The sequence below is a fragment of the Haliaeetus albicilla genome, chromosome 26 (genome assembly GCF_947461875.1).
Source record: "Haliaeetus albicilla chromosome 26, bHalAlb1.1, whole genome shotgun sequence".
In the NCBI taxonomy this organism is placed as follows: Eukaryota; Metazoa; Chordata; class Aves; order Accipitriformes; family Accipitridae; genus Haliaeetus; species Haliaeetus albicilla.
The window spans coordinates 22,023,945-22,050,955 of record NC_091508.1 but is presented as its reverse complement, the minus strand read 5'-3'; the positions used below and the strand labels follow the sequence as shown (position 1 = coordinate 22,050,955).

Sequence of the window (27,011 nt, the reverse complement as noted above, 5' to 3'; positions counted from 1 at the left end):
AATCGCTCCCGCAACAGTCTAAGGAAGGGAAGTTACACCTGGTACGCAACAGGGTTCATACAAGGTAAGGAGATGCACGGAGCAGCGACCACATCTGCAAACTTCCACAGCAAGATCCATACCAGGATGATCTTCTACGATTTCCAAAGGCTGCTACCAACACTGCAGTTCTGTTGCTTGCAGGAATGGTGGGAGAGCGTATGCATGCTGGGAGACTCACTTATACTAGCATTTTAGTCATCGTATGGTCCAACAGTGCTGCTTTGCATTATCTTAGACAAGATGCTGAGAATTATGGATTGCATTTTGACAGCTCTTGCGAAATCTAGTGATTTTTTTAAATTATGGAATCCATTTTGCAGGTTGGAGGGCTAGAATTGCTTAGCCGATACACAGCTTAAGCATGGAAGCTTGGAGCCCGGTTATCAAATTACAGAAGTGCAACTCTGGCTTTGACAAAAACAGGTCCTATTCTGTGGTGGAAGATTAGATCCAGCCTCTGAAAACCTGCAGTCTTGATTCTAAATGTTTTATCTGAGGCTGCCTTTGGTTACTGACATTTTTATAGCCAGCAATGGGCAAGAAATTTGGGGGGGTGACACGACACGACAATCATCCAGCTTCTATACCCAAGGGCGTTTCACCTCACGTACTGAGAAATGCTTTGGACAATACAAAACAAGAATTTGGTCAAGAGGGCGGTGCCGAGATAAAAGTTTAAAATCAGAACAAATCCACAATGATTCCATCGAACTTGCAATTTGGATATCCAGCACCGTGCGGACAGCTCTTGTAAAATCCAGCAATATTTGATCCCAAAGGATTAATTTGCTGATGCTGAAATGCAGCTACCTGTCAAAGGCACGGCTCAACACCCACCGCCTCCCCAGCTGGGAGAGGCGGGGTGGCGAGAGGGAAAGCAACATAAAGAATAGAGAAGTTAATAAAGAGGGGGCCGTTTTCCTAATTATTGCAGTCACGCTGCGAATCAAGGCCTAAGCAGAAGACGTGTCACATCCTATTTCTCCTCTCCCTTAACAGCAAAGACAGCGGCGAGCATGGCTCCGTGCACCCGGGCACAGGGCCTCGGCAGCCTCCACCGCCATCGCTGCCCCTCAGCCCCGGCCCAGGGCACAGACCACGACCACCACCACCACCACCACCACCCGCCCCGGGCGAAGCTGCGGCTCCTTTCAGAAGGCGCCTAACGCCGGCCCCGCCGCCGGGAGAAGCCCGCCGGAGTCGGGGGGGGGGATGCTCCGCACCGCCCCGGCCGCCCCCGCCCGCACCTGCCGCGCCGCCCGCTCCCGCCTTACCTGGGCTTCCGCTTGCGGCACGGCTTCTCCGCTGGGCCTGGAGCTCTGCGGGGGCGAGACAGCGGTGAGGGGCGCGCCGCCGCCGCTCCCGCCCGCCCGCGCCGCCGCCGCCCCGCCCGCCCGCGCCGCCGCCGCTCCGCCCCCCCCCCCCCGCACCTGGAGGCCGGGCCGGTGCGGGGCAGGCGCTGCCGGGCGGCTCCTCTCACCATCCGCGCCGCCTCCGCCAGCTCCCGGGCAGAGCCGCCAGCGCTGCCGCGGCGAAGGCTCCGGCTGCGCGGAGCGCGGCTGCCGCCTCACGCTAGTCTGGGCCGGCCTCGCCCCGCCCCCGCCCGCTCCTATTGGGGGAGCGCCCGGGGCTAACGGCGAGGCCGTCTCCTGATGGGCGGCGCAGGCCGTCAATCGGCAGCTCCCCGCCCTCCCGCGCGGGGCCGGTGAGGCACGGCGCGGCTGCCTGGATACGGCGGGAGGCGGCGCCACCGTGCGGGGAGGCCTGTCCCGCCGCCCCGGACCCGACGCGACCCGCTCCATCCCTGCCGCCCGCCCGGCCACCTGCGCGCACGGCCCTGCCCCTGCCCCTGCCCCGCTCCGCCGCGGTGGCCGCTCCCGCCCGGCCCGCTGTCACGTCCCCCACCGCTGCCGGGGTAAGAGTGCTGCACCTCGGCCAGCGCGAGAACACCGGCTCGGCTCTGACAGGGCTCCGGCGGCTGAAGGAGAGCGGGCGGCGGCGGCGGCAGCACCGAGCCGCCGCGGCAGAGCGGCGCGCAGCAGCCCCCTCCTGAGGGGCCGGTGCCCCGGGGCCGGCGGCGCTGCCCCGCCGCCTTCCCTGTCAGCACCCGCGGCCGGTACCACCGCGCCGCCCGCGGGGGGGTGCGCAGCGCACAGGCTCCTCCCCCCGCCCCGCCGCGGATTGGTAGGCCCTGCGCGGCTTCCGCCCTTTCCGCCCCGCCGCTTCCATCATGGTGAGCGCTCCCCTGTCTTCCCCCGGCGCAATCCGGCGGCATCCGCGCGGGCACCCCCGCCACCGGCCGGCCCGCCGCGGCACCGAGCCCGCCGCGCCGCTGTCACACGCTGCCGGCCTGGCCCCGCCGTCGCCGGGATGAGGGGAGGGCGGGGAAGAGAGGGATGAGGGCGGGCGGCGGGAGGCCGCGGGGCGGCGGCCTGGGGAAGGCCGCTGTGGGCCGGGGGTCGCGGCGGGGTGCCGGGAGCGGGGCTGACGGCCTGTCCTCCACCTGCAGGCCAAGATCAAGGCCCGAGACCTGCGGGGGAAGAAGAAGGAGGAGCTGCTGAAGCAGTTGGACGATCTGAAGGTGGAGCTGTCGCAGCTTCGCGTGGCCAAAGTGACCGGTGGGGCCGCCTCCAAGCTCTCCAAGATGTAAGTGGGGGTCGGGCCGGCGGCGAGGCCTGTGGGGGGCTTGCCCGAGCCGGAGCAACGGGTGTGCGAGCGGCGGCCTTCAGCCGGTACCGTGTGGGAGTGCTCGCGCCTGAGTTGTGTGCTCGAGAGGTGCTTACACGGTCTGTGTACTGTAAAACGAGAAAAAAACGATATGGAAGAGGAACACATTAACTTGTAGGATCGAAAATGGGTTTGGGCATCTCTTTGCTCGGAGACGTTAAGCTGAGACATGCGGGAAGTTGTTAGGGTTGTGTTACAGCACGGTACAGTGGGAGTTACTTGACTGGAGCATGTGCATGTTTTCTGCATACTGGCTTTTAAACGTGTGGTGCTTGTCCTTCGCTGTGTTCCAAGACCTACTTTTTTCCCCACCTGCAGACGTGTGGTGCGCAAATCCATTGCCAGAGTCTTGACTGTTATCAATCAGACCCAGAAGGAGAACTTGAGGAAGTTTTACAAAGTAAGTCCAAACATCTTGCATAGTGATCTTTTTTCTCTTACTATTTTCAAATGCATAGTTGAAGGAAGGAACCGATTCTGTAGATTGCTAATTCAAAGAGATTGTTAACTCAAGAAAAAATACTCATTTATGTTCAGTTTTAAAGTTCTTTAGTCGTGGTTCCTTTTTAAATATTATTGCAAGACTATCCTGAATTCTGTAAGCTCGGTGTGAACCTGCTTTTGCTGGGAGAGTCTTCTGGGCAGCATCGCTTCTCTGGGGTGTAGTATGCTTTCTAGAAGATGGAGTTTGCAGAAATGCTCCTAAATTTTAATCGTGTTGCAGGTGACCAAGGAATTCTTTTATCTCAATAAGCTTCTATAATTTTTAGAATATTACTTCTTTAAGTTTGAATTACATGGAGTAGGGAAAAAAGAGCATTTCAAGAGGTGTTGGATAACTGGGACTTGTAAGATTAAGCATTACTTACGCCTGACTCAAAGCTAGTACAATTGGTATAAAAGTTAGAATTGACTCGTATCTCCCAGTAGAGAGAAGTTCTTAGACTGTAACGATAGTGCCAATAAAAAGAAGCTTAAAACGCTGCTGCTGGTGTTCCTACAGGCAACTCAGTTCTCTCTGAGCTTGTCTGCCCAATTGGTACGTTGTAGTCTCTCAAACTCAACTGTTGTGTATTTTTACAAACAGGGCAAAAAGTATAAGCCTCTTGATCTGCGGCCGAAGAAGACTCGTGCCATGCGACGCAGATTAAATAAGCACGAAGAAAATCTGAAGACCAAAAAACAGCAGCGAAAAGAACGTTTGTACCCTGTCCGGAAATATGCTATCAAGGCATAAAACTGCAGTGTACCTGAAGTTCTTAATTAGCTGAGTATGTGTCATTAAATAGAATTTTGTTTGGAAGCTGTCACTGGTGGTTTTTTTAGTAGTGGTGGGATAAAGAAGTCATTGGCTTTATCAAGAGAAAGCAGAGGATTCAGAGAAAGTTTATTTGATCTTTTATTGCTAATGAAAATACTAACATAACTTGCAGTTTAAGATTATTTTCTTCTTTGAAGAACAGGCAAATGAGTACGGATCTGTGAAGTTGGTTCAGCTTAACATGTAAAAAGTAGTTAACTTGAAATTGATTTAATGGAAGGTTTACACAGTGAGTTGGTATTCATCACTTCAGTAGCTTAAGAGTAAACGTTTAAACTTTTTGTCTTGTGGCAGTGTTTAAGTGTTATGGAGATGAACGAATTTGCTGAGGTGTTTCAGCAGACTTCATTGAAACTGAAGAATTCTGTCAGTGCTTGTTTTGGATCTCTGTGCAACTAGTTGTAGCGCCAAAGAATCCCCATCCACCCCCGGTTCGGGCGGATGCTGTAGGTAGCAGTTTGCCTGGCCCTGCTGGGAGTCTGCTTCAGTCAGGTGCCTTCCAGGTGGCTGGTCACTAGTCTGACCGCTGCTGCCCAGAGCTGCGGCGAGGGGTGGCCAGGGGGCTGCTGCAGCCCCCTTCCCAGGAAACTTCTTCAGTTTTGCTCAGGAGGTGGGGTCTGGCATCATCCTCCAGATTTGTTCCCACTTGCAGCTGATTTAATCTTGGCAAACAGTTCCTGGAATAAGAGGGTGCTCTTGGAGCGAAGGTGAAGGATCCACCCGATACTACCTGTCAGCCCAGGTGCGTTTCGGATCCAGGATCTTTGGTCTGTGGATGCCCAGCTGTGCAGGGGGCCTGCAGCAGGACTGCAGGGGTGCTTGCAGGCAGTAAGTCACATGAGCCGCAACGCTGCCTGCGATGAAGTCTGCAGGCTGAGACTGCGCTCGCCCTGGGAGTTAGGAGTATCTATCGAGAGGATGTGTTTCTAGTGGCACACAGGTATTTCTTCTGGATGAGAGTAGTCCGACCAGGCTGTTGTTAACATACAGCAGTACATGCTGTGAGATGGGAAGAGAAGAAGCTGCGTTCTGTTTAAGTGTTAGGAAAATGTAGAGCGTGTGAGAGTTTCAGACCAAGTGCTCTTTGTGCATGTGAAGGCTGGTTGAGGTCAGAGGAAATTGGGAAACCAGACTTCAGAAAAGCTGAAGTAGAAGGTGGTTACCTCTAAAGTTCAAGGCACTCCCCTGTCTCATGGTTCCATGCTTTCACCTGTGAAGTGCTGAAATAGTTAAATGTTTTGACTTTCTGTCCCCCGTGGAGTTCTTTGGAATGGAGACAGAGCTGCGATTCCGAAGGCCTTTTTTGGTTCTGATGTAAGGGTTACACAGTGCTGCTCAGGCGTTAGCGATGCAGCAGTCATGGTTTGTGTTAGTGTAGCTGATGTATTCTAACATAAAATATTCTCTACCCATTAGGAAGTCCTTAGATTGAATCCAGATTCTGTTTAGAAAAAAAAAAATCTTAATTGTGCTCGCTGAACTTGGTGTAGATCTGAAGGATTTTTAAGCCTCAAACAAGTTTTAACCAGAGAGAGGTCCAATTGTGTGTGTTAAAGTGAATTTTCCATATATTGAGCTGTTACGAGGGATAGCTTTACAATGATGCTAATACTGGCTGTGCGATGGCTTTGTCAGGAGCTTAGTGTGGACCTGAACATGATACGTTTGGCAGCAAAGGAGACCCAGCCTGGCACAGCTCTGGGCCCGGGCCCTACGTGGGTCCAGCGTGCCATAAGACAGAGTGTTGTATGTGGGAACTGTTCCTTTGGCTCATGTTCATGTTACCACGAAGGCAGGCAGGGTTAGAAAATGCTTTGCGCTAACGTTTCTGAATATCCTGCAGTGGCTAGCAGCAAGCTGCTCCTGGAGAGGCATGTGCTTTTCAGCCAGCATGCGTGGCCCTCCAGAAGCAGCAGGAGCACACCACTGTGAGGGTCCCAGATCCACACACTCCTGTCCCAGGAACCTGATGCCAGAAAAAGGAGAGAGGCTGGTCCCCTGTGCTGGGAATTGGGCAGGCTGGGTCAGGCTCCTGTTGGATTGTGCCAGGCTGCATTTGGGCTTCTCTTTTGGAGAGGTGTGTGTACTCCTGTGCTCCCCCAGCAGCGCATCCAAGGGGAGCCTGATGGCTCTTACAAGCATTCGTGACGTGGACAAGCAAACACAGGTAACGCTGCCCTGGTGGCCTTCCAGAGTCTGCTCCTGCATGGCATGAGCTGCGGAGTGGCTTGAAAACGGAGACGGGAAGAAGGTGAATGCACTGCAGAGTCTCTGACAGCAACATCAGGGTGTGCTACAGGTGAAATGGCTGTCGCCTTCCAGCCCCAGCCACAGGACCCGCAGCACTGCCTAGAGGGGATCTCTCTAAAAGATCCGATTGTGATACAGATCACTAACATGCCATTTACTAGTCAGTAACAAGGGGGGGGACGGACAAAAAAGGGGGGGTGGAGAAAACCCTAATTACCAGGCAGTGAACATCCAAGGAGAACTCACAGGTTTGGACACAACATCATCATGCCCAGAGAAGACTCTAAATGTGCCCGAACTGCAGGGACAAAATAAATAGCAGCTGAAGCTGACACCTGTGAACATCGTGAAGTCACAGCCGGGAGGGTTTTGCTGGTATTTGTGCATCTACAGTTCTGCAAGGTGCAGTTACCAAGAAGGAATGATTAAGGTTGGAAGGCTCCTCTGGAGCTCTCCAGTGCAACTGCCTGCTCAGAGCAAGGCCACCTTTGAAGGTAAATCAGTTTGTACAACTTCTCAATAATCTAATGGGGTTTTCAGTTACAATCTGCTGTATTTTCAAAGCTTTTCTGTACACCCCTGTGAATGGAAAACAAAACGGGGTGCTCAGCTCGGTGCCACCTCAGCCTGCCCTGCTGCGCAGCGCTGGGCTGGGACTCGGCATTTGCTGCCAAGGGCACGCTTTGCTTCTGCCTCCTGCACAGAGGGTGGTTGTGCAAAGTGGGGGACTGCTCCCTCGGGAGAGGGGACCCTGGCGCAGTGCTCTGCTGTCGGGAGGGGGAGTAGGTGACCTGCCAGATACTGCTGGGAAGCCGGGACTGTGCCCAGAAGCCATCCCCACACTGAAGCAGGAGTCGGTACTGGAGAACAGCTCAAGCTGCGGTTTGTGTGCAGTCCACAGCAGCTTTTTGAGGAGGTAAATGGGTTTCTGGCACCGCACTAAATCCTGGGGCTGAATTACTCCATCCACCTGTAGCAGGGTGGCAAAGCCAACCAGTCCAGCCCTTTCGTCAGAATTACACTGTGCTGTTACAGAAGACATCCCACAGACAAGCAGCCCATTAAATTATCGGGAACAACATACCGATTGTCTGAATGGATGCAGAGATGAGGTGATGGGCTGTAGTGCAAGCTTCCTCCGGGGCACAGGTGGAGAAGACACTTGTTCCTGCTGTGAGAGCAAGGCGGATGCCTGTCCTCCCTGTGTCGCCAGCTCCGCAGGGTGGTCAGTGGTCTGTGCTGGTTCCCACTTTACGTGCCAGCCCCAGAGGACAGCCGTGTGGTCCCACCTCCCTGACAGAAGCTGCTGCTGCTGCAAAACAGCCAGCTGCAAACTCTGTCTGCAAACGTGCTGGGGGGGCAGGAGGGAAACAGGGACAAAAACAACTAAGCACAGAAAACTAAGGTAAATGTGCTACCCACAGCCTGCACCCGTGCTGGTGCTGCCCTGGCTCAGCCGTCCCAGCTGTGCTCGGGGGGGAACATGGAGGAGTACCTGCGTGACCACAGGGCTGCCCTGGCCTGAGCGTGGTGGGGAGGGAGAACCCCCAGCAAAGGGCAACCCCCCCCAGAGCACCCCAGGGCTGTGCTGCCTTCACAGGGACCAGGCAGCACTGCAGGCAGCGTGGGGTCTGTCCCCCTCTGGCATGACGCTGCCTGGGCGTGATGGGGGGTTCTTGGAGCCCCTCTCCTGTGCTGACCCTGCACAGCTGCAGACACTGGCCCTGGGTTTAGCACCAGTATTTGCAGAGCGTCAGGGCCTCTGAGGCTCAAACTGTTTATTTTTTCCTTGTAACTGAAGATGTCCCTCAGCATTAGAGCAGACTTCCTGGGGAAGGCTGTTCTTCAGCAAATAAATAATTTCCAGGGTGGGGATGAGGAAGGAGGAACAGCCGCTGGCTGACTGCGGTACATGGCCCGGGGCTGATGCCACCGCGCAGGGAACCCTGGCCATGCGCCCTGGAAAGTGTTCAGCAGGTCCAGATGTTTCTCTCCCCAACTCCCTGGCACAGCAGGCACCAGCCAAGTGCAGATGGTGTCTCTGGGAGCTGGCAGGACCTGCTCCTGCCCCCGATTTTCCTGCTTGGGCAGCGGCAGGGGGTCTGGGGGAAGAGGGGAGCTGCAGAGAGGGCAGATGCAGGTTGTGTGAGGTCTGGGTGGGAAAGCCCAGGCTCCACTTGCCTTGGCTGGTGTTTGCTGCAATGGACACAAACCCCAGCTCTTCTAAGGCTCCTGGCATTGCTCCCGTCACCTCCCTCCTCTGGGATGGCTCCTTAGCAGCTCTCCTGAGCGCTAACACCGAGGGCTGACCCCGTTTTCCGCATGCAGCAGGGTGTGCATGGTGGGATGCACAAGGTGCTGCACAGGGCAGGATGGGCAGGGAGCTTGGGAATGACCACCCTGGGCACATCCAGGTGCCCTTGGCCACGCCATGCCACCCACTCCCCTCCACATGCCAGGGAGAGGCGGCCCCGCATGGCTGCATGCGAGCAGCAGCGTGTCCGGCGCATCTGGTGGACAACAAGCCCTGCGTTGTGAATGCCCGGCCCGGCGGGGAAATGCCGCGTCCCACTGGCCACACGGGCGGCCCAGGTCTGCCCGGGGCAGCCGCCCGCTCCCTGCCCTGAATGCCCGTTTTGTTGGCTGGGCTGGGGGAGGACTTGGCCCCGCGCTGCCCCGGTCCGGCTGCTCCCATGAATACGGGCAGTGTCTGGACGCAGGCGCTGCCCCGCGGGGCACTGCTCCCGCCGTCCTGGGAGCTCCCGGACAAAGGTGGCCCTTGGGCTCCCAGGAGATGGGGGCTGCTGCGTGCCGGGTCTCCTGGCTCCCTGCCAGCCTGGCTGAGCATCCGCAGGGTGATGGAGAAAGCCCCTGTGTAAGGGCGAGCAGAGCCCGGCCATGAGAGCAGCCCACGGGCAGCCCTCTCCTTCCCCCCCGTGCTGTGCCATTGTGGGGGGCTGCCAGGGAAGGGGTGTTTGCAGGGTGCACCTCACCAGCCCGAGTGGCTGCCATGCCATGCTGTGCCAGGGGAGCTGGGGTGGTTTGGAGGTGGCGGCGGTGAGCCTGGGAACAGATTTCTCTTTCCACTGGTGAGTCAGCGGCGGCACCGCCAAGGCCCTCGGCTCCCCTCCCTTCCCTCCGGCCGCCGCTGCCTCCCGCCGCCCAGCCCTTCCACGCTGCCACTCAAGGTCGGCAGCCTTGGCAGCCACGGCCTCGCATCGCCCCGCATCGCCCTGCGGCTCTCCGGAGACCGACCAGGATCCCTGGCAGCACCAAAGTTCTCCCACCAAACACGTCCCAAGCGTGGGCGGCCGATGGGATGGGGGCACAGCACGAGGGCTGTGGCGCTGTCACTGAGCCTCCTGCTCCCCAGGGAGGACGTGGGGACCGTCAGGCTCTGCCGAGAGGCTGCTGGCATGGCTGAGCACCGTGTCCCAGGTGCGGCCACCTGCTGAGACCCTGGTCCCGGAGTCTGGCCGTGCCTGGGCAGCTCTGCCAGGAGGGATCCAGGCGGAGCAGCAGCCGGGTTGCCCCCAGCCCGGGCGAAGGCAGGACCGCTGGGCACGAGGCCACGCTCCCTGCCCGGCTGTGCTGCCTCCCCGGGCAATGACGCAGTTGCAGCCCCCAGTGAATTTTTTGCCAGCCCTGGGGACAATCAGCTCTATTTTCGGTGCAGAGCAGGACGGTGCCCTATATGGCCCAGAGAAGGGGGGCGGGGGTGGCAGATGGGTGCTGCCTCTTCCACCTTCCGCAGTGGGTCCCTGCAGGGAGCAGCATGTCTATACTGGGAGGAGCAGTAGGTTCATGCTGGGAGCAGTGGGTCTGTGCTGGGCTGTGCCCTCTGTGCCTGCCCCAGCCCGGAGAGGGGGACATGCAGGGATGGAGAGGCCCCTGGTCCAGGGATGGGTTCACACCTTGGCTTCTGCTCTGCACCATTTCTGACAGCCCCGGGGTGCTGGGAAGGTGCACGCGGAGCCAGAAGCAGCTGAGGCTCACCTGACCAGCGTTGTTTGGGTTGGTCAACACTCGCATCCTGAGCCCCTGCTGCGCTTCCAGCCGCAGCTTCGTCACAGTTACAAGAGAAACAGCTCCCTGCTGCCAGCGCAGCCCCGGCCAAGGGGAAGCACTTGAGCAGGTTTGATGCTGGGCACCCGCACGCTTTCCAGGGAAGCCTCACTGTCCATGTCCTTCCCTGCTGGCCCTGGGTGCAATGAGCTGGTGGGTCTCGGCAAGAACGTGCCTGTCCTGATGCTGCCCTGCAAGCCACGGCTCAGGGATGCGGAGGGCAGGGATGCCCCAGCAGAGTGTGTGGGTAGAGCGGTGCCAGCACCATCCTGCCGTGCTGCCGCTGTGCCAGGGAGCCAGGGCACGTCCCCAGGGAGCGGGAGGGAGAGGCACAGCGGGAAATGGCTCCCCTCCCCGCGCTGCTGCGCTGCCAGGGCTGCGCCCAGGCCTGCCGGCAGCAGGGACCATGCAGAGAGAAGGGTCAGGGAGTGCAATAAAAATAGATCCCTGTGACGCTCGGTGCTGCTGGCTCTGGCTTTGAAGCATGTTTGTGATGTGGGCACAGCCCCAGGGCTCGCTTCCACCTGCTGCCGGACACACGTCGCCTCGTTCCCCGGGTCAGCCGCCCCCGGATGGAGATAAGAATGGAGGGAAGGACCCGATTCCCCCGTCAGATGCTCCGGGCGCAGGCGGTCCCGGCCCTGCAGCCCCCGAGCAGGCGGCTCTTGGCTCTCTGTGGCCAGGGTAGGGCTGCGTGGCCGTGGGCGAGTTGTTGGAGCATCTCGTGCCCCAGGGAGGGGTTGGGCACAGGGCCCTCCCGTGGGAGAAAACTGCAGCCGGGGGTGGTTCGGCTGCGCCAGCCGAGGCTCCCGGCACCCGGGGTGAAACAAGGTTTTTGGTGCACCCTCAGCAGGTGCCAACAGGCTGTGGCCCGGGACTGGCTCCGGCCGGGATGTCACCTGGCGCGGGGCTGGTGCCGCGCTCTACCCGCTGTGCAGCCTGCCTGCCCAAATGCTGGCCACCCCCGGGGCTCACCCGCGGCCCCGGGACAGCTCTGCGCTGTGCCAGCACCATGGCACGGTGCTGGTGGGGCCAGCTCAGCGGCAGGGTAAGCGGGACGGCCAGCCTGGTCAGCGGGGCCAGGAATGAGGCAAAACCACCACAAACAAACCAACCCCAGCCAGTAACTGAGAAGGAGGCAGGGGGGGTGTCAGGGCTTTGCTGCCCGGCTTCACCGAGGGGCCGGCAGTGCCCGCAGGAGGTTGGTTTTGGAAGGAGGGCTGCAGCACCAGCAGCCACCGGCCTGGTTTTGGCCACCCTTCCCTGGGCACCGTGTTGCTGTCACGGGGGCCTCGGGCACTGCAGCCCCTCAGCATCCCCATCTCAAGCTTCATTTGCTGCTTGCTGCTGAACTGAGAGATTTTAATCTTTTAATCACATTATGAGCCGAGGTGGTGCCGGCCACGCACAGGAGGAATGTCTGGAAGTCAGCAGCGCCCGGCGTGGCGGGAGCCCATCCTGCCCCCACCCACACGTCCCCACCGTGTCCTGCCTGGGGACCCCCATGCTCCCCAGCCTGCCTCATCCTGCCTGGGACTGGGACTGGGACCAGGAGCAGAACCTGGGACCAGAGACCAGGACCAGGCATCAGGGACCACGGACCATGACCACGCCAGGTAGCAGGACCAGGACCAGGACCAGGACCAGGACCAGCTAGCGAAGGGCTGCTGGGGCTGAAGCTCCCCTGCCACATGCACATCTGACACACGTCCCTGCGGGCAGCAGCAGGAATGAGGGATGTTTCTGTGCATCCCGGAGTCCGGCCACGGAGATGGGCTGGCCGGGCTGCAGGTGAGGAGTATTGGAGCAGGCGCTCAGAGCCTCTTCCATGGACCCGACCCAGGGTGTGAGTCCCTGACATATAATGGCAGAGAAAGGGGATCAGGGTGACTTTACACTGAGAAAAGGGTGTGGAGTGGTGGGGGGTCTGGGAAGCCCGAAGGACCCAACACGATAACCCCACCGGGAAACAAAAGTCCCTTTGTTTTTGCTCACTGCTGGTGTTTTGTCGGTGGGGAGCGGGAGGAGGCTGCTGCTGGCGCTGAGCACGTCAGGCAGAGCCCCGTGTACCGGGGGGCTGCTTTTGCAGTGCCCGCACCCCAGCTTTTATGGTGCTGATGCTTTTACAGCCTGCGCTGCCGCTGCACAGCCCTGCACTGCCAAGAAACCCTCGTGAGGCTTCACGCTGCTGCCAGCTCGCTGCCCTGCATCACCTGACATCACCCCACACCACCCCGCATCACCCCACATCATCCCGCATCACCCCGCATCGTCCTGCATCGCCCCGTGTTGCCCCCTCCCCAGCTGCCCCCAGCCTGAGGCAGGACGGGGCTGCGGACCCTGGCCGAGCCTGCGCACGCGGCTGCAAGTTTTGGGGGGCAAGGCCAGGCAGCCGTCAGGGGGAGAATATATTTCATGAAATGTCTGTCATGTGGGCATAATTAGAGCTTCTCGTTAGCACGGTGTTAGCGGCAGCGGGGGGCATGTTCTCAGAGGGGTGCCTTTGCAAGAGGCCCCACGGCTGCAATTAGGTGATGCTGCCCTCCAGCCACACGGGTTTAATTACTCCGTTCCCCCGTGTTTTCTTCCTGAGGGGAGTGGACGGGCATCCCGCAGCCAGCCCAGCTGGCGCAGCGAGGCAGCGCAGAGCCACGGCAGCCCCCGCTGAAGAACAACAAAGCCCTGGAATTAGAGATGTGCTGGGAGTTTACTTTACCGCAAAAAAATGTCAGAAATCCGTATTGTTTGGACAGGGATTTGCTGGGGATCACTAGATAAAAGCCTGGCAGGGACCCAGCCAGGGGGAAAAAGTCAGCCAGCTCCTTTCTCGTGGTGGGGGCTTGCAGCTGAGCGAGGGATGCACTGCACACCAGCGCGGGGGGTTTTGGGGCCAAGGCACAGGCAGGGACAAGGACAGTCGGTGCCTTCGTGAGCCAGAGCAGGACCTGGGCCTGGGTGCAGCAGGGGGCAGGGAAGGGGATGTCAGGCTGCCCTGTGACCGGCACCGGCTTTGGGTCTTTGCGGTAGGAAACATTTCAACCGTGGCAGCATCCTGGGACACCAGCCTCAGCTGCCCAGTGACGGCTCTGCGGCACGAGGAGCCCGGCCACGACGGGACACCCGGCTGGCGTGCAGGGCTCGCCGGTGCCGAGGGGTGCCTGCACTGGCACATATGGACAGGAGGGGGAAGGAGCTGGGCCGGAGAGACTGCTCTCACCCCTCGGGCCCCCCCACAAGCTACACGCTTGCCAAATTTTGCAGCGGGGTCAGGGCAGCTGCTCCCGCCGTGCCCACGCTCAGCTGTTCTCCTCTCCCTTTCCCGCTCTCCCTGGCAGCAAGGCTCAGCTCCCGGCTGCTGCTGCTCGGGCTCCAGCTTGGACCTGGAAATGCCAAATCCCCTTTTCTCCCAGGACCCAGCAGGGTCTGTTCCCCCAGGTCTGCGCTCGGGACTCCCTGCCCCTGCGCTGCCCAGCCTGGGGCCCGTGGGTGCAGCCGTAGCACCGTGCTGGGTGCTGCCAGGGGGATGTGGGGTGCCCTCCCCAGGCCCGGCGTGGGGAGCGCTGCTCGGAGCCGCACCAGCCAGATGTGCAATGAACAGCAGCCATGTGTGCCAGCAACCCCTGGGCACAGCTGGGCGCGGGATGGGGATGGTGAGCACCCGCCCTGCCCGACTTCGGGAGAAACAACAGCGCACGCAACCCGGTTTCACATCTGTTATTTTTTTAATACTGTTCACGTCTAAAATGACCAAAACCAAGCCAAGCGCTCCCGACCCCTTGCCCTGCCTTAGGTGGAGAGCAGGAGAGCCGCGGGCTCCCCGGCCGTGCGTGCCTCCTCCCTGCCCGGTGCTGGGTGCAGGCAGGTGTGCAGGCAGGGCACCCCGGCACTGCAGGCAGGCTGCTCTGCGCCCGCTGCCGGGAGAGGGGCCTTTGCACGGCTCTGGTGAATGCATTTAAATAATACGCTAATGAGTGGCAAAAGCAAAAGGCATCTTAATCACGTCTCCTAAAATAGCAATCGGCAGCTGTTCCTCCTGCCCCGGCAGCGAGGGGGCCCTGCCCGCCCCGCGGTGGCTCGGGGCAGGCGAGGGCACGGTGCCCAGGCGGCACCGGGCTGTTAAGGCAATCGCACCGCTGGCAGCCGGCGGTCACGGTAAGCACGCGGTCACGCAGGGAGCGGTGCTGAGGCTGGGTGCGGCGCGGGTGGGTGCTCAGTGCGGTGGTGTGGGGCGGGTGCTGCCACATCACCGGCGGCGCAGACCCGGCTGCCTCCCGTTGCTGCAGGGATGCAGGGCTGGGCTCCTCTCCCACGTCTCTGGGAAGGCAACGCCGGCTGAGCTGCAAGCTGTGGGGCAGCCCCACAGGCCCCAGAGGCCACGTTGTCATGCGGGTGTCTGCGGGGGGCTGCGCTCACCTGCACCCCCTGCCCCGGGATGCAGCGGGCATGGTGCAGGTGACTGGGGCACGGCGGGTGGGGAGGGCTGGGGGGTGGAAGCCGGGGTCTCGCCGCAGCCCTGGCCGGGGTGCCGGGGCACGGCTGCGATGGGGGACCCCGGCCGGGCACGGGGCAGGGTGGGCGCAGGGGTGCAGCTGGGACCCGGCCGGGCACTTAGACCACGAAGTGGAGCCTGTATGTCATCTGATGGCCGTTGTCCCAGGCGTAGAGCACCTTCTCCTTGGGGTTGTAGTCGACCTGCGTGGTGAAGGCGTACTGGTTGAGGAAGGGCAGCCGGAGCTCTGCCTCCGTGTCCGTGTGCGTGTCGAAGGCGTAGGAGATGTGCCCTTCCTTCTGGCTGTAGGTGTCCACGGCGTAGAGGATGCCACAGATGATGAAGCAGTTCCCGTAGGCGTTGCGCTTCAGCCCCGTCTTCCAGGTGGTCTCCCTGCGCACCGAGAGGTCCCCAGGGTCGAGTCGGCTCAGGACGATCACCTCCTGCTGCGAGTAGTCGAAGTCCACGGAGGGGTAGATGACCCAGAGCCCGCTCTCGTCCACAGCAAAGTCAATGTCTGAGTGGCCCCTCCACTTCCAGGGCGTTGTGTCCTCATACACCACGTCATGGAGCAGCGCCCAGCCCGCCACGTACCGCTCCTTCAGGTCGTACTTGATGATGTTCTTGGTGAAGGCGCGGTTGTAGTAAAAGGCTCCCCGGTACACCACGTGCCCGGTGCCTATCCAGTTGTAGGGCAGCTTGTAGAGGTTGCTCCAGCGGCCTGTGAGTGGGTGGGAGAGGCGTTGGGACCCCTTGCAGCACTGGGGTCCCATGCACAATGGCCCGAGAGTGCCAGCAGCGGCAGGGGGACTTGTGTCCCCCTTGCCGCCCCATGAGTACTCCCCAGCACAGGTCCCCATCTGCTGCCCACCACCATGGGGCCCGGCACAGCCAGCGCTGCGTGGCGCTGGGCACCCACCCAGGAGAAGCTGGGGCCCCTGCGCCCGCTCGGCCACCAGCCCTCACCCTGCTTGAAGTTGTCCAGGCTCCTGAACTCCACCAGGCTGTTGCCATAATAGTAGTTGGTGACGTAGATGCGGTCATCCTTGGCCACCGGGTCCTTCATCCAGGCCCCCTCGTTGCGCCCGTAGCTGTGGTGCTCTGTGGGGGGCTCCACCGACTCGATGGTGCCTTCGCACTCCACCTCCTTCACTGGGTACCGAGGAGGAGGAGGAGGAGGAGGAGGAAGGCTTACCCCTGCCCCAGGCAGCCTGCCTCTGCCAGGGCCGGGAAGCCCTTCACCGTGCCAGGGCTATTGCTGGCCCAGCCTGGCCATGGGTGCTAGGACCACTGGGCCGGGTGCCCCCCTCCTAGCCCCACTGCTCACCTACCTCTGTTTGGTGTTTCAGGGCCCCCGGTGCTGTCAGCCCCCTGCCCACGGACGGTGGCGGGGTGGCTGCGGGCAGTGGTGCGGGGGGCCGGGGTGGTGCTGGGCGCAGCCGTGGTGCTGGGCACGGTGGTCTCTGCCCGTGCGATGGCTTGGGCTGGGGTATCCTCAGCTGGGGGGGGCGGGGGGCCCCTCTCCTCCTGCCGCTCCAGTGCAGCCGCCCCCCTCACAGGGCTCTCTGCGGGGGGGACGAGCCAGCGGGTCGGTGTGTTTGTGGGGGCAGCCCCCAGCCCTCCCAGCCCCCCCCGCCCCCCGCCCCATGCCGGGGACTCACCGCGGCCGCCAGCTGGCCCCTCCGCTGCCCCCGCCTGCCCGGCCTTGTAGTACGTGATGCCCCGGACCACGGTTTGCTGGTGTGCGGGTGGCTTGGGCTTGGGCGTAGGCTGCGACACCCCCCTGGCCTTTGCGTTATCCTTTTTGGCCTTCTCGGGCTTCAGCTGCTTCTCCTTGGGCGCTCGGGGGGCCGCCCTGTCGCCCAGTGCCTTGCGGGTGCTGGGGTACCGTCCTGCCTCCTTCTCTCGTCCACCTGCCGTGTCCTGGGGAGGGGGGGGGCACAGCCTGGTCAGACCCCTTCCCCTCCCACCACCGTGCCGGGCAGTGGGCGCAGGCACCGGCCCTTGGCTGCTGGCACGGTGCACCCCGATGCATTTGCAGGAGCTGCCGGCACCCGCCGCAAGCCCAGCCAAGCTCGGCTCTGCCCCGCGGCAGAAGCAGCCCAGCAGCACTGGCCATGCCTGTCAGTGGCTGAGTCCCCGGGGCGTACCTGTGCCTTGCTCTCGGGGACGGCAGCAGCATCCTTCTGCAGCAGCTGGTAACCCAGGTTGGAGATCTCCTTCTTGATGCTGATCATGATGTCGGAGTAGTTCTCGTAGCGTCTCATCTGGTCGGTGAGGTGCAGGACGCTCTCCTTCATGAAGTCGTTCTCCCTGCTCAGGTTGGTCTTGATGGTCTGGAGGAGAGGAAAGGTTGGAAGAGCTCACGGCACACCCAGACGGTCCCGAGCAGCCAGACAGGACGTGCTGCACGGGACGGTGCCTGCCAGAGCTCACTCACCTCCTCCAGCGTGTTCATCTGGGCCACCACCTTGCTGATGTAGGAGTGCACCTTCATCAGGTCCATGCTGTAGAGCGTTCCCTCCAGCAGGTCCACCATGGACTGCAGCTGCAGAGGGAGAGCAGGGCTGGGGCATGGGCCATAGGGCACGGGGCAGGGCTGCGTAGCCGCTGCAGATGCCCCCCCGCGTCCCCCGTCCCCGCTCACGGCCGGAGCGCAGGAACCGCACTGCTCCGTTGCCCTGTGGGTCTGCCGGGGCAGGGACGGGGAGAGTGGGCTCCTGCGCGTGGCAGGGGGGTGTCTCTGGCCCCCAGCCCACGGTCCCGCCACACTTGCAGGTACCTTGAAGAGCTCGGGCGCCTGCTTCTTCAGCTTCTCCATCTTCCACTCGTTCTCGCAGGGGTTGAGCGAGGAGGGGGGGGCCGTGCAGGAGCACTTGCAGTCGGCCCCCGAGCTCACCGTCTCCACCGTGTAGAAGTCCTCCACCCGCATGCTGCCATTCCTGACGCGGCTGCAGGCGTCCTTGCTGAGCGGCCGCAGGATGCACTTGCAGCGGCAGTCGGAGCCCTCCGAGGTCATCCGGACCTGGTCCGCCTCACCCAGCGCCTGCGGGGACACCGGTGAGCCTGGTGTCCCACCCAGGCGTCCCACAGGGTGCTGATGACCCCGGCAAGCCATCATGGCTGACTCCCTCTCTGCTGCATGCCCAGAGGTCCCCCACTGCCCCTGGGGCTCCTGGCCATGCCCCGAAGAGCGTGGGGCATCGTCTGTCCCAGAGCACCCTGTCCCACCACGCTGCACCGGGATGACGGTGACAAAACCCGGGCGGCCGCTCATCCCCACGGCCACCAGAGCGTTTTGCGCCCCAGGTACTCTGGTCCTATTTCTGTAGCTGTTGCCCAGCCTCCAGCAAGACCCGAGCGAGCAGGGATGATGGCGAGGAGACCCAGAAACGCCTCTGCCCCCCCCCGCATCCCCAGCCCCAAGGCCACACAGGGTCCGTTGTTCGTGGTGACACAGAGCCACCTCGGGGCGAGCTCCACCCCCCCCAGACTCCCGCAATGGCCCGAGGCACACACTCAAGGACTCCCTTGTTTCCACACATGGCCCTGACTCACGCTACGGAGCCCAGAGTGCTTTTCGGCTGGTTTCTGCAGATAAGGAACCGTCCTCCCCTCCCCGCTGCGCTCGGGAATAAGGCTACGGCTCAGCCTGCCTGGCGGGATGGAGAGCTGTGTCCCTCTCACCCCCCTGACACCGGCTGTGCACCCGTGGGGGACGTCTGGGCTGGCGGGGAGCATGGCCGGGCTGCGCTGGGTGCCCCACGTGGGGATGCGCCTGCTCCGAGCAGCCGGGAGGGTGGGAGAAAGGGGAGAGGCAGCGCGGTGACCCCAGAGGGACAGAGCTCGGTCCGCAGGGACTCTGACTCACCCTGGGAAACAGAACGGTGGCAGAGCTGGGAAAGGAGTTTAGCTCTGGCTCTCCCATCCTCCCCCCCGAGCACAGTGCGGCGTGGGAAAGGGCAGAGGCCCACAGGACCGATGTCCTGCCTGCAGGCAGCACCCACGGCCGCGCAGGCACCGTCCTTCCCGCACCCAACCGGGCTGACGTGCTGGCGGCACCCGGGCAGCAGCTTTCCCTGGGAGCTGCCCACCTGGCAGGGACCCCCAGCTCCCCACAGCCGGGAAGAGGGGCTTCACTTCCTAAAACAGCAGCAAAACCTCCTGCATTTTGCATTTCAAAAAAGCCTCTCTCTTTCAAAGGGAAACGAAGGTCCCGCTGGCTGGGAGGAAAACACCAGGCGGCTCAGGGGGCTGTAAACCGAACAGAACCTAATCAAGCTCGCAGCAGGGAGCAGCAGGGCAGGGAGCGGGACCCCTTCCCCAAACACCACCTCTCCAGGCTCTCGCACCTCCCTGGGGCCCCCTGACCTCCCGATGGCAATGCCGGCGCTTGTGCAAACAGGCAGGACGATTACACAGCCCGGCCGCGAGCTGCCAGTCCCTCCGCACGCAGCCGGGCAGCTCCCCGGCCCCTGATCTGGGCTGCTGTCCTTGCCACAAGCTCTGTCCCTCCATGGGCACGGCGCTGCACGAGGTCCCGGTGTGCACATGCATCCCGGTGGGAGCCCTGCAGGGGGTCCCGGTTTGCTCACCCATCCCTGTGGGAACCCCGCCCGAGGTCCTGGTGTGCCCCATGGGATCCCCACTTGATTTCCCAGCCGGGGTCTCCCGTTCCCACCAACACCCCAAGCGCCAACCGCCATTGAAGCTACCACCGCCGCAGCACAGCCCGACACCCAGGGACACGCTGCGATACCGCCCGCCGTCAGCACCTTCCACAGGGATGGGCTGCAGCTGCCTGTGCTGGAAGCTCAATTCCCGTGGGAGCGGGCGGCCGCGGGCCGCGCGTTCCCTCCCACCGCCCTTGGCAGCGCCGCGGCGGGAGGCACGCCTGGCGCGAGCGGGCTGGAGCCCTGCGCAGCAAATGCGCCCGGAGCAGCCGTGCCAGCGGCTCGCACGAGGGGCCCGGCAAACGGGAGTCTCCCCCGCGGCACGAAGGGGCAACTTCTTCCCCGGAGACCTCCCGGTTCAAGTGGTTTCCCTCCTGCCTCCCAACAAACGGCCCCCGGCCGAGGCACGGTGCAGCCGGCCAGGCGGGCAGCCAGCGGCCCAGGGGCCCGGCAGCCGCTTTTGTCTCGCGGCCGCGCAGCAACAGAAAAATCCGCTCACCTCGGGTCGAGGTGCGAACGGGCGCGGGGGGCCGGGGGGAGAGCGGCTGCCTCTTCCCTGGTGCTGCGTGCGCCCCGCTGCACAAGAGCCGAGGCAGCTGCCTGCCTTCACGCGGGGTAGTAACATTAAACCTCGCTCTGCCTTTTAAACGGCTTCCTTAAACAGGAACCGTATGTTCTATTTATACAGAAAAGGCTATAAACAAGGAAGTCTTAAAAAAAAGGCCCCCGTGCGGTCCATTCTGCAGGGGTCACCCCGCCTTGGTTCATCGGCCAGGCGTCCTCCATCAGCTGGTGCCTGGCTGTACCCCAACCCCGCAGGGGACAGCCTGCACCCCCCGGCACACACGGGACCTGCTCCCCGACAGCGTGCGAGTGGGTCGGGATGTGGGGGCACGAGGCAGCCCCTGCCGAAGGCCAGCATGCTGTGCAGGCCGCTCAGGGTGGGGATCTGACGGCTCCCTAAGAAACCTTTGTGGGGGCTGCTGCAGCCCCACAGGGTCTCCGGGTGGTTCTTTCCCTGAATCCCCCAGCTCGCTGCAGACCCCGGCCCAGGGTGCAGGCGGGTGGGTGCTGCCCCTCCTTGGGAGCCAGGTCCCAGCTCCGTGGTGGGGCTGTGCACCCATGGCTGGCGTGGGAGAGCATCCCTGCAGTTTGCTGAGGGTTTCCTCACTCCCAGTTTTACAGCTGGGTAATTTTCCCAGCACTGCCTAGTTTCTGGGACCTCTTGCGAGAGTGTCTATGCAAGCACTGAGTTTGTGCCATTATTTGGAGAAAGCGGGACCTTTGACAATGAACCTTGGCCAGCTTTTAAGCTGTCCTTTGATTGCTGCCAGAGGACTTGTCGCGGAGGAAAACACGCTGTGTTGATAAGCACGCTGCTGCGCTGCGCGGCTCTCGCACAGCTGCTGGAAGGCATGTCCCCATCACGGGAGGGAAACCATGTCACCCTCCTCTTCCTCCCCCTCCCTGGCTTGGCACAACATGTTAAACACGTTCTGCAGCACAGGGAGCCGAGGCAGAGTGGTGCTGGCAGAGCCGGGCCATGGCTGACAGTGGCCAGGCCCTGCGTGCTGGCACTACTTAGGCATCCCGTGTCAGTCAAGGGGACGCGACCATGCGAAGCGCTTGTGTGGCACGCAAATGCCCACTGATGGGATCTCATCCAGACGGCAAGAACTGAAAAAAACACCTCCGAGCACAGCGGGCAGCACCTGTGTGGAGGGAAGGAGAGAGGGAGGGAGGAGGTGACAGCACCGCGCGGGTCCATGGGCTGCGGATCCCAGAGTCCCTCAGACAGCATCACCCCTGAAGCCCTGCCGGGAACCCCCGCGCAGGGCTCCCCCCGGACACCACTCCCAAGCCAACTGTTGCCAACAGCAGCTGTGTTTTCATCTCGCTCTACCAAATGACTCGGAAACTCTTGGCTTTTTAACGCTTTGGTGATCCTGGCATCAGCACCCTTCCTCCCCGGGGGCCGCTCCCAGCACCTTCCCTCCGGGCTGGGTCCCCAGGTCTGGCTCTGGTCCTGCCTGGGCTGCGGACACTGACCCCGTGGGAGAGCGCCCGTGGGGAGGGCTGGAACCGAGGGCTCTTGGATCCCTGGGAGAGGCCGGCTCCCGCACGCTGCCATGTCCCGCTCCCGCTCTCCTCTCATCTCTGTGGGGAAAGTCTTGTCCGGGCCGTTCTTTCTGGCACGGAGACGCTAACTGCAGAGCTCATCACCGCAGCGCCGGGGCTTGGGCACCTTCCAACCCACCAAGCACGCTCGCAGCCCCAAACATTCCCTCCGCCGAACCCCCCGCAGCGAAGGGAGCACCAGCACCAAAACCGCAACCAGCCCTTCCCTGGGAACATCCCACGCTCCGGACCCGGGGGGCAGCCCGGGCTCGGCGCGGGGGGGGGGAACGCCGGCTCCCCCCGCTCCGCTCCCCCGGGGCCGGGGGGGGGGCCCAGCCGGAGCCCGAGCGGGTCTGCCGCCCGAGCGGAGCTCGCCGGGGTATCGCTGCCCCCAAAACCTGTTCCTGCAGGAAAACACCGTCTGTGCCCGCCAGAGCGGGGAGCCCCGGCCCGGGGACACGGGACACACACGGTCCTCGGTTCCCGGCGCAGGGTGCGGTGCCGGGGCCGGGCTCACGCCGCCCGCTCTGCCCGCGGGGGTGCCGGGCTGCTCGGGCACCCCCCGCCCGCTCCTCTCGCTGCCCGTGTCCGTGCGGCCGGTAGTGGCGGCGGCGGGCACCGCCGGGCCGCGCCCCCGCCCGCTCCGCCTTAGGGACCCCCCCGGCCCCCGTTCGGAGCCCGCCCGGGGCACAGCAGCGACCGCTGCCGCCGCCGGGGCCTCCGGAACCGGCACCGCCCGCCCCGACGGCACCGGCCCCGCAGGGAGGGGGGGGGGGTGGTGGCCGCCCCCGCCCGCTGCCGGGCACCCGCGGGGGCACGGCGGGTGTGCGCACCCCCGGTCCCGATCCCAGTCCCGGTCCCGGTCCCGGTGTCGGTCGGCGCTTACCGTGGCGGCGCCGCGCGCCGCGGCCAGCGCCGGCAGCAGCAGCGCCGGGAGCAGCAGCGCCCGCATGGCGAGAGCGGCGCCGAGCGCCCGCAACCGAGCGCCCGCTCCGCCCGGCCCGGCCCGGCGGCGGGGAGGAGCCGCCCGCCCCGTCCCGCCCCGTCCCGCCCCGTCCCGGCCCGTCCCGTCCCGGCCCGGCCCGTCCCGGCGGCGGCACCGGCCCCAGGAGCGGCGCCGCTGCGGCGGGGGCGGCGCGGTCCCGCCCGGGCGGAGCCGGCCGCCCCGGGGCCGACGGGGCCTTCCCTGTGACCGGGGCCGGCTGCCGGCCCGGACGAGGCTGCCCGCCACCCCGGTACGCCCCGTACCGGGGCCGCCCGCTCCCTCCGCCGCGCCGCCCGGTGCCCCTTCCCCGGGGCTGCCCGATCCCCTCCCCTCAGTCGAGGCGGGTTCCCCGGGCTGCCCGGTAACCCCTGCCGCGCCGGTGCCGCCCCGTGCGGCGGGCAGGGCTCCGGGCTCGGGCGGCGGGTGCCCCCCAGCGCCCCGCCGGTCCCGGTGCACCGGCGGGGCCTGGCGGGCGGAGGCGGGGCCGGGGGAGGGTGGGCGTGGCGCCCCCGCGGGTACATCCGGGCGGTGCGGGAGGACTACGCTTCCCGTCGTGCCCCGCGGGAGGGCGGGGCGGCCCGGCCCGGCCCGAGCGCGGCGCCCGCAGTCGGCGGCTCTGGCTGTCAGCAGCGCCCGGAGCGGCCATGGGGCAGCGCGGCCGCCGGGGCCCCTGAGACCCGCCGCGCCCCGGCCCGGCCCGGCGCGGCCCCGGCGCCGCCATGGAGCTGGAACCACCCGCAGAGCTCCCGGAGCCCCGCGCCGCCGCCGCTAAGGGGCCGCCCCGCAACGGTGAGTGGAGCGCGGGGTCCGGCCCGGCCCGGCCGCGGGCGCCCCTCAGGGCCGGGGGCGGGGGTGGGGGGGGAGGAGGAGGAGGAGGAAGGCCGGGGCCCTGCGGCGCGGGCCCTGAGGGCCGGTAAGGCGGCGGTACCGGGGGCTGCGCCTGCCGCCCCACCGGCGGGGGGGTTGGTGGTGGTGGTTGGGGGGGGGGTTGCTGCCGGCGGCCGCAACTTTCCGCGGCCGTGGGGCACAACAAAGGGCCGCGCCGGCCAGCGCGCGCTGCCCGCCCTGCCCGCCGCGGCTCCCCCGCTGTCAGGGTCCCCGCCGCTCGGGCCGTGCCTCGGCGGGACGTGCCGGTCGGCCGCCTTCGCCGAGAGCGGCGGGACAACGCGGGGGGTTCTCCCCAGGCTGGTAGCGAGCGCCCTGCCCAGATCGAGGGGTTCCCTGCGGGTTTGCCTTCTTTCCAGAGGGGGGAAAAAACCCCCAAACCAACAAACAAGCCCAAACACCCCAAATCCGAAGGATTGTTTGTTTGTTTTCCATCTACATCCTCCGTGTCGCGGCTCCCGGGCCGGCCGAGCCGCCTTGGCTGCGCCCCGCGGCCGCAGCCCCCGCCGCTTCGCTCCGCGCCGCTGTCGGGGGGGCGGCTTCGCTCCCGGCTCCCGCTGTCCTCGGCGTCGGTCCGCCGTGCGCTGCGGGCTCCCTCCTGCTGACACCTGGGTGCCCGTCCCCGGTACGGGGACGGATCTGGTTCCAGCAACGCGCTGGGGATGAGGGACTTGGGAGCCAGCTGCAGGCCGTTCGGGAGGGACGAGGGGTGTAAGACAGGGTCCTGGAAAATGGGCAGGAAAGAAAAATAACAAAGAAGGGAGACCTCGGAAGACACGCAACATGTTTATTTGATCAGCGAGTATGCTGCTGCTTTCTGGCTGCGCTGCTCGTGGGGTTTATAGGCACCATTTGGGACGCTTTTACACTTCCAGTATGCAGATACCGCATCTGCACTTGAATGTCCCTGCCAATTTTTATGGTTTACAATTGCGTTTTACCATCTTAAGGTACCCTTTTCTACAAAGGATTTGCTCAGACAAAAGAGGCTTCTTATCAAGCAACATCGCCGGCATTTGCTAGATACAGGCATTACCAAAACATACGCAGTGCTGGCAATTACAGAAAGGGGGATTTCTATAATTACCCTTAAATGTAATTTCGAATTGTGTCCCTTTGTGAGGCTGCTAGAAACACTTTATTCCTCTCTTAATTAGATGTCCCGTTGGATGAAGGACACTTTTCATCCTTAGTGCTTTTTGAACTTTCTGACTTAATTTGGGTGGTGTCCGTTGCTTCGGTGTTCTTAACAAAGCAACAATATCAGTACTTGGTCTGCATTTACTATTTTTCCCATAGAAATGCAGGATTTGGGGGGAATCTCTTTTGATTTATCAGATTAGTTTTAAGAGTTATTTGCATGTCTTGCATAGCTGTTTCATGTGATAGCCATTGTACCTGTGGCTGCGGTTAGCCTTTTGAATGGATGATGTAACAACCTTTTACTGCTTTGCCTTCAAAAACGTGAAATACTGGCATGGTGTTGAGACATTGCTTGACCTTCAGTCTTCCTAAAGCCTACAGCGGCCGGGGGAGGAGCAGAAAAGATTGGCTTATTACTTGGTTGGCTTATAAAATATCTGCAAACGGTAATGGCAAATGAAGACTCTTAACATTTCCTCTTTTTAAGGAAGAGTCATAGCTCTTTAGATACTTTGAGGTACAGCATCTTCACTCTTTATGAAAACAGTTAAAATTGTATGACATATATCTCCTGTGTATCTATCTATCTATATAAGTAGGATTATATTCTTGGTGGCTATGTTAAAATCATTAATGAACTTAAGCTCTGCACATGGCTTCTGTGTTAACCCCAAGTAAACTGCAGCAAGTTTATTGGCATCTTCAGTGAAAGAAGCCTCAGAGTAACTTTGAAATGCAGTTACATGATTTCATTTCAGCCTCATTATTTGGGGGGGGCATTTGACATTCTTAGCATATAAGATGGGGGTTTTCCCTTACCAATTTGAGTACATCCCCTTCCATGTAAGAAACATATTTTGTCATTGAGCAAACCAATGGCAATGAGTAAAATGAATTATTTTTTAAAATTATTTCATTAGGGCATTCATTTTTCCTGCACTACTAGCAATTATTTCTCAACAGGATCCCATTTAAGACCAGTTTCCCTATAGCTTCAGCTGGCGTATTTTTCCTCTGAATGAAACATGATGGCTTTTACACAGTTTTAAATATTTTATGTTTTAACTAAAATAGCAATAAAGCAGGCTATCTAGAATTAAGGTAACTTTGGACTCTTTGTTGTGTGGTATGGTTTTGGAAGACAGATTTACGTATCAGGAAACTACTTGAATTTTGTGTTCCCTTAAAATTATCAGAGTTTCAGATAGGTAGATTACTAATCTGGATGAACTTCATACCAGAAAGAAGAGGAAAGTTGTAAGAGCACAAAGAATGTAAGGTTTCCAAAGAAAAATTCCATTGCTTGCATCCCTTCCCTTTTCCACAGCACACTCAAACTTTACTGGCACACACTGACATTTTTAGTGGTTCGGTTCTTTATGCTTGATTGCTTTGCATCTGATGAGATAAGCCTTTGCTTAACAAAGACTATTTCATTGATATAGTTAGGTCTTAGTTTACTTGCTATAAACATTTCTTTGAAGATTTAGGAAGAAAAACAAATTGAGTTGTCAAATAGCAATGCTGCTAAAGTCAAATGTCTCTGAATAAACAAGAAGCTACAGCATTATTTCAACTCGGTGTTGCCTTGCTGAATGTGGATGGCTTTCGCTTTTTAAAATAATAATAGACAATAATAAATAATAGAATTCTCAGCTTGGGTGTATGATGGGAAATAAGACTTGTAATTTAGGAAGAAATTCCTTTTTTTGGTTTGATTTGATGGTAAGATGGAAAAATACCTCTCAGTGTAAAGCTGGAATTTGGTATTGATGGCTTCTGTAGATCATTAATCAGGAAAATGGGTTTATGCATGCCTTTTTGTACAAAAAACAGGACTAGCAATGTATGTTCAGCAGATGCAGTGTGTCGTGACACAAACAACAGGATTTTTTTCTCCGCTTTGCTATTAAACAGTATAAAGATACTGTTATTACGCACAATGGGGAAACTTTTCTATCTAGGAGACTGTTTCTTGATTGTTGGGAAGCATAGACATCTTTCTGCATCTTTCTGTCCTGTCTCTGGCAAGTCATTTGTGTTTTGTTTTTTTTTTTTGGGGGGGGGGGGTGGTGGTGATGTGGGGGTGGGAATGAATGTGCAAGTAGTTTATTAAATTATTGTTCAACTCTTACATGGTGGTAGCTTTGAACAAATGCATTTACACTAGCATTCTCTAAGAATGAGAGCACAGTTTCTCCTCTTGATAAACTGCCTATTTAAATAAAGCCTTCAGCAGTGTAATCTGGTAATTCTAATTAAGTCATTTACATAAAGAATTGGCCCAGGGTTTCATCAGATGGTTGCTGGTGA

At 61.0% G+C, this 27,011-nt stretch overlaps 4 protein-coding genes across 13 annotated transcripts in view; 2 read left to right on the top strand and 2 right to left on the bottom strand.

Moving 5' to 3' along the window:
* SCAI (suppressor of cancer cell invasion) overlaps positions 1 to 1,866 on the bottom strand; it is a 50,878-nt gene extending 49,012 nt beyond the window's left edge. For 3 of the 6 annotated variants that reach the window (XM_069771403.1, XM_069771404.1, XM_069771406.1), the window contains exons 1-2: positions 1,473 to 1,866; positions 1,317 to 1,361 (exon numbers count right to left, since the gene is read on the bottom strand). In XM_069771403.1, the coding sequence (XP_069627504.1) occupies positions 1,317 to 1,361; positions 1,473 to 1,844 (417 nt within the window). In that variant the 5' untranslated portion in view covers positions 1,845 to 1,866. The remainder of the gene's footprint in view (positions 1 to 1,316; positions 1,362 to 1,472) is intronic. The other 3 variants (XM_069771407.1, XM_069771408.1, XM_069771405.1) reach the window with 2 other exon arrangements.
* Positions 1 to 4,072, top strand: part of RPL35 (ribosomal protein L35) — a 152,643-nt gene extending 148,571 nt beyond the window's left edge. The window contains exons 1-4 of one of the 2 annotated variants that reach the window (XM_069771421.1): positions 2,255 to 2,275; positions 2,552 to 2,688; positions 3,088 to 3,169; positions 3,857 to 4,072. In XM_069771421.1, coding sequence (XP_069627522.1) covers positions 2,273 to 2,275; positions 2,552 to 2,688; positions 3,088 to 3,169; positions 3,857 to 4,006 — 372 coding nt within the window. In that variant the 5' untranslated portion in view covers positions 2,255 to 2,272 and the 3' untranslated portion in view covers positions 4,007 to 4,072. Of the gene's footprint in view, positions 1 to 2,254; positions 2,276 to 2,551; positions 2,689 to 3,087; positions 3,170 to 3,856 lie in introns of those variants that run through there. The other variant, XM_069771422.1, reaches the window with a different exon arrangement.
* Positions 4,073 to 14,108: 10,036 nt separating this feature from the next.
* On the bottom strand, positions 14,109 to 22,714 carry OLFML2A (olfactomedin like 2A). 2 transcript variants are annotated; one of them, XM_069771387.1, is made up of 8 exons: positions 22,572 to 22,714; positions 17,677 to 17,940; positions 17,335 to 17,442; positions 17,045 to 17,230; positions 16,556 to 16,817; positions 16,226 to 16,459; positions 15,861 to 16,046; positions 14,109 to 15,615 (listed from the first exon to the last, which is right to left on the bottom strand). In XM_069771387.1, the coding sequence occupies exons 1-8, from the start codon at positions 22,635 to 22,637 to the stop codon at positions 15,014 to 15,016; spliced, it is 1,908 nt and encodes a 635-aa protein (XP_069627488.1). In that variant the 5' UTR covers positions 22,638 to 22,714; the 3' UTR covers positions 14,109 to 15,013. The 2 variants fall into 2 exon arrangements, with proteins under 2 accessions (XP_069627488.1, XP_069627489.1); XM_069771388.1 differs by lacking the exon at positions 16,226 to 16,459.
* Positions 22,715 to 23,217: 503 nt separating this feature from the next.
* Positions 23,218 to 27,011, top strand: part of NR6A1 (nuclear receptor subfamily 6 group A member 1) — a 101,591-nt gene continuing 97,797 nt past the window's right edge. Inside the window, exon 1 of one of the 3 annotated variants that reach the window (XM_069771384.1) lies at positions 23,218 to 23,459. In XM_069771384.1, the coding sequence (XP_069627485.1) occupies positions 23,390 to 23,459 (70 nt within the window). In that variant the 5' untranslated portion in view covers positions 23,218 to 23,389. The remainder of the gene's footprint in view (positions 23,460 to 27,011) is intronic. The other 2 variants (XM_069771383.1, XM_069771385.1) reach the window with 2 other exon arrangements.

What these genes read in the sequence shown, in the direction of transcription:
- OLFML2A (XM_069771387.1), bottom strand. Translation starts at nt 22,637, where the DNA reads ATGCGGGCGCTGCTGCTCCCGGCGCTGCTGCTGCCGGCGCTGGCCGCG. An exon ending in AGGCGCCCGAGCTCTTCAAG is followed by an intron (nt 17,443 to 17,676) that starts GTACCTGCAAGT and finishes CTCCCTCTGCAG; the next exon opens with CTGCAGTCCATGGTGGACCT. An exon ending in TCCCCGAGAGCAAGGCACAG is followed by an intron (nt 16,818 to 17,044) that starts GTACGCCCCGGG and finishes CCCCCTCCCCAG; the next exon opens with GACACGGCAGGTGGACGAGA.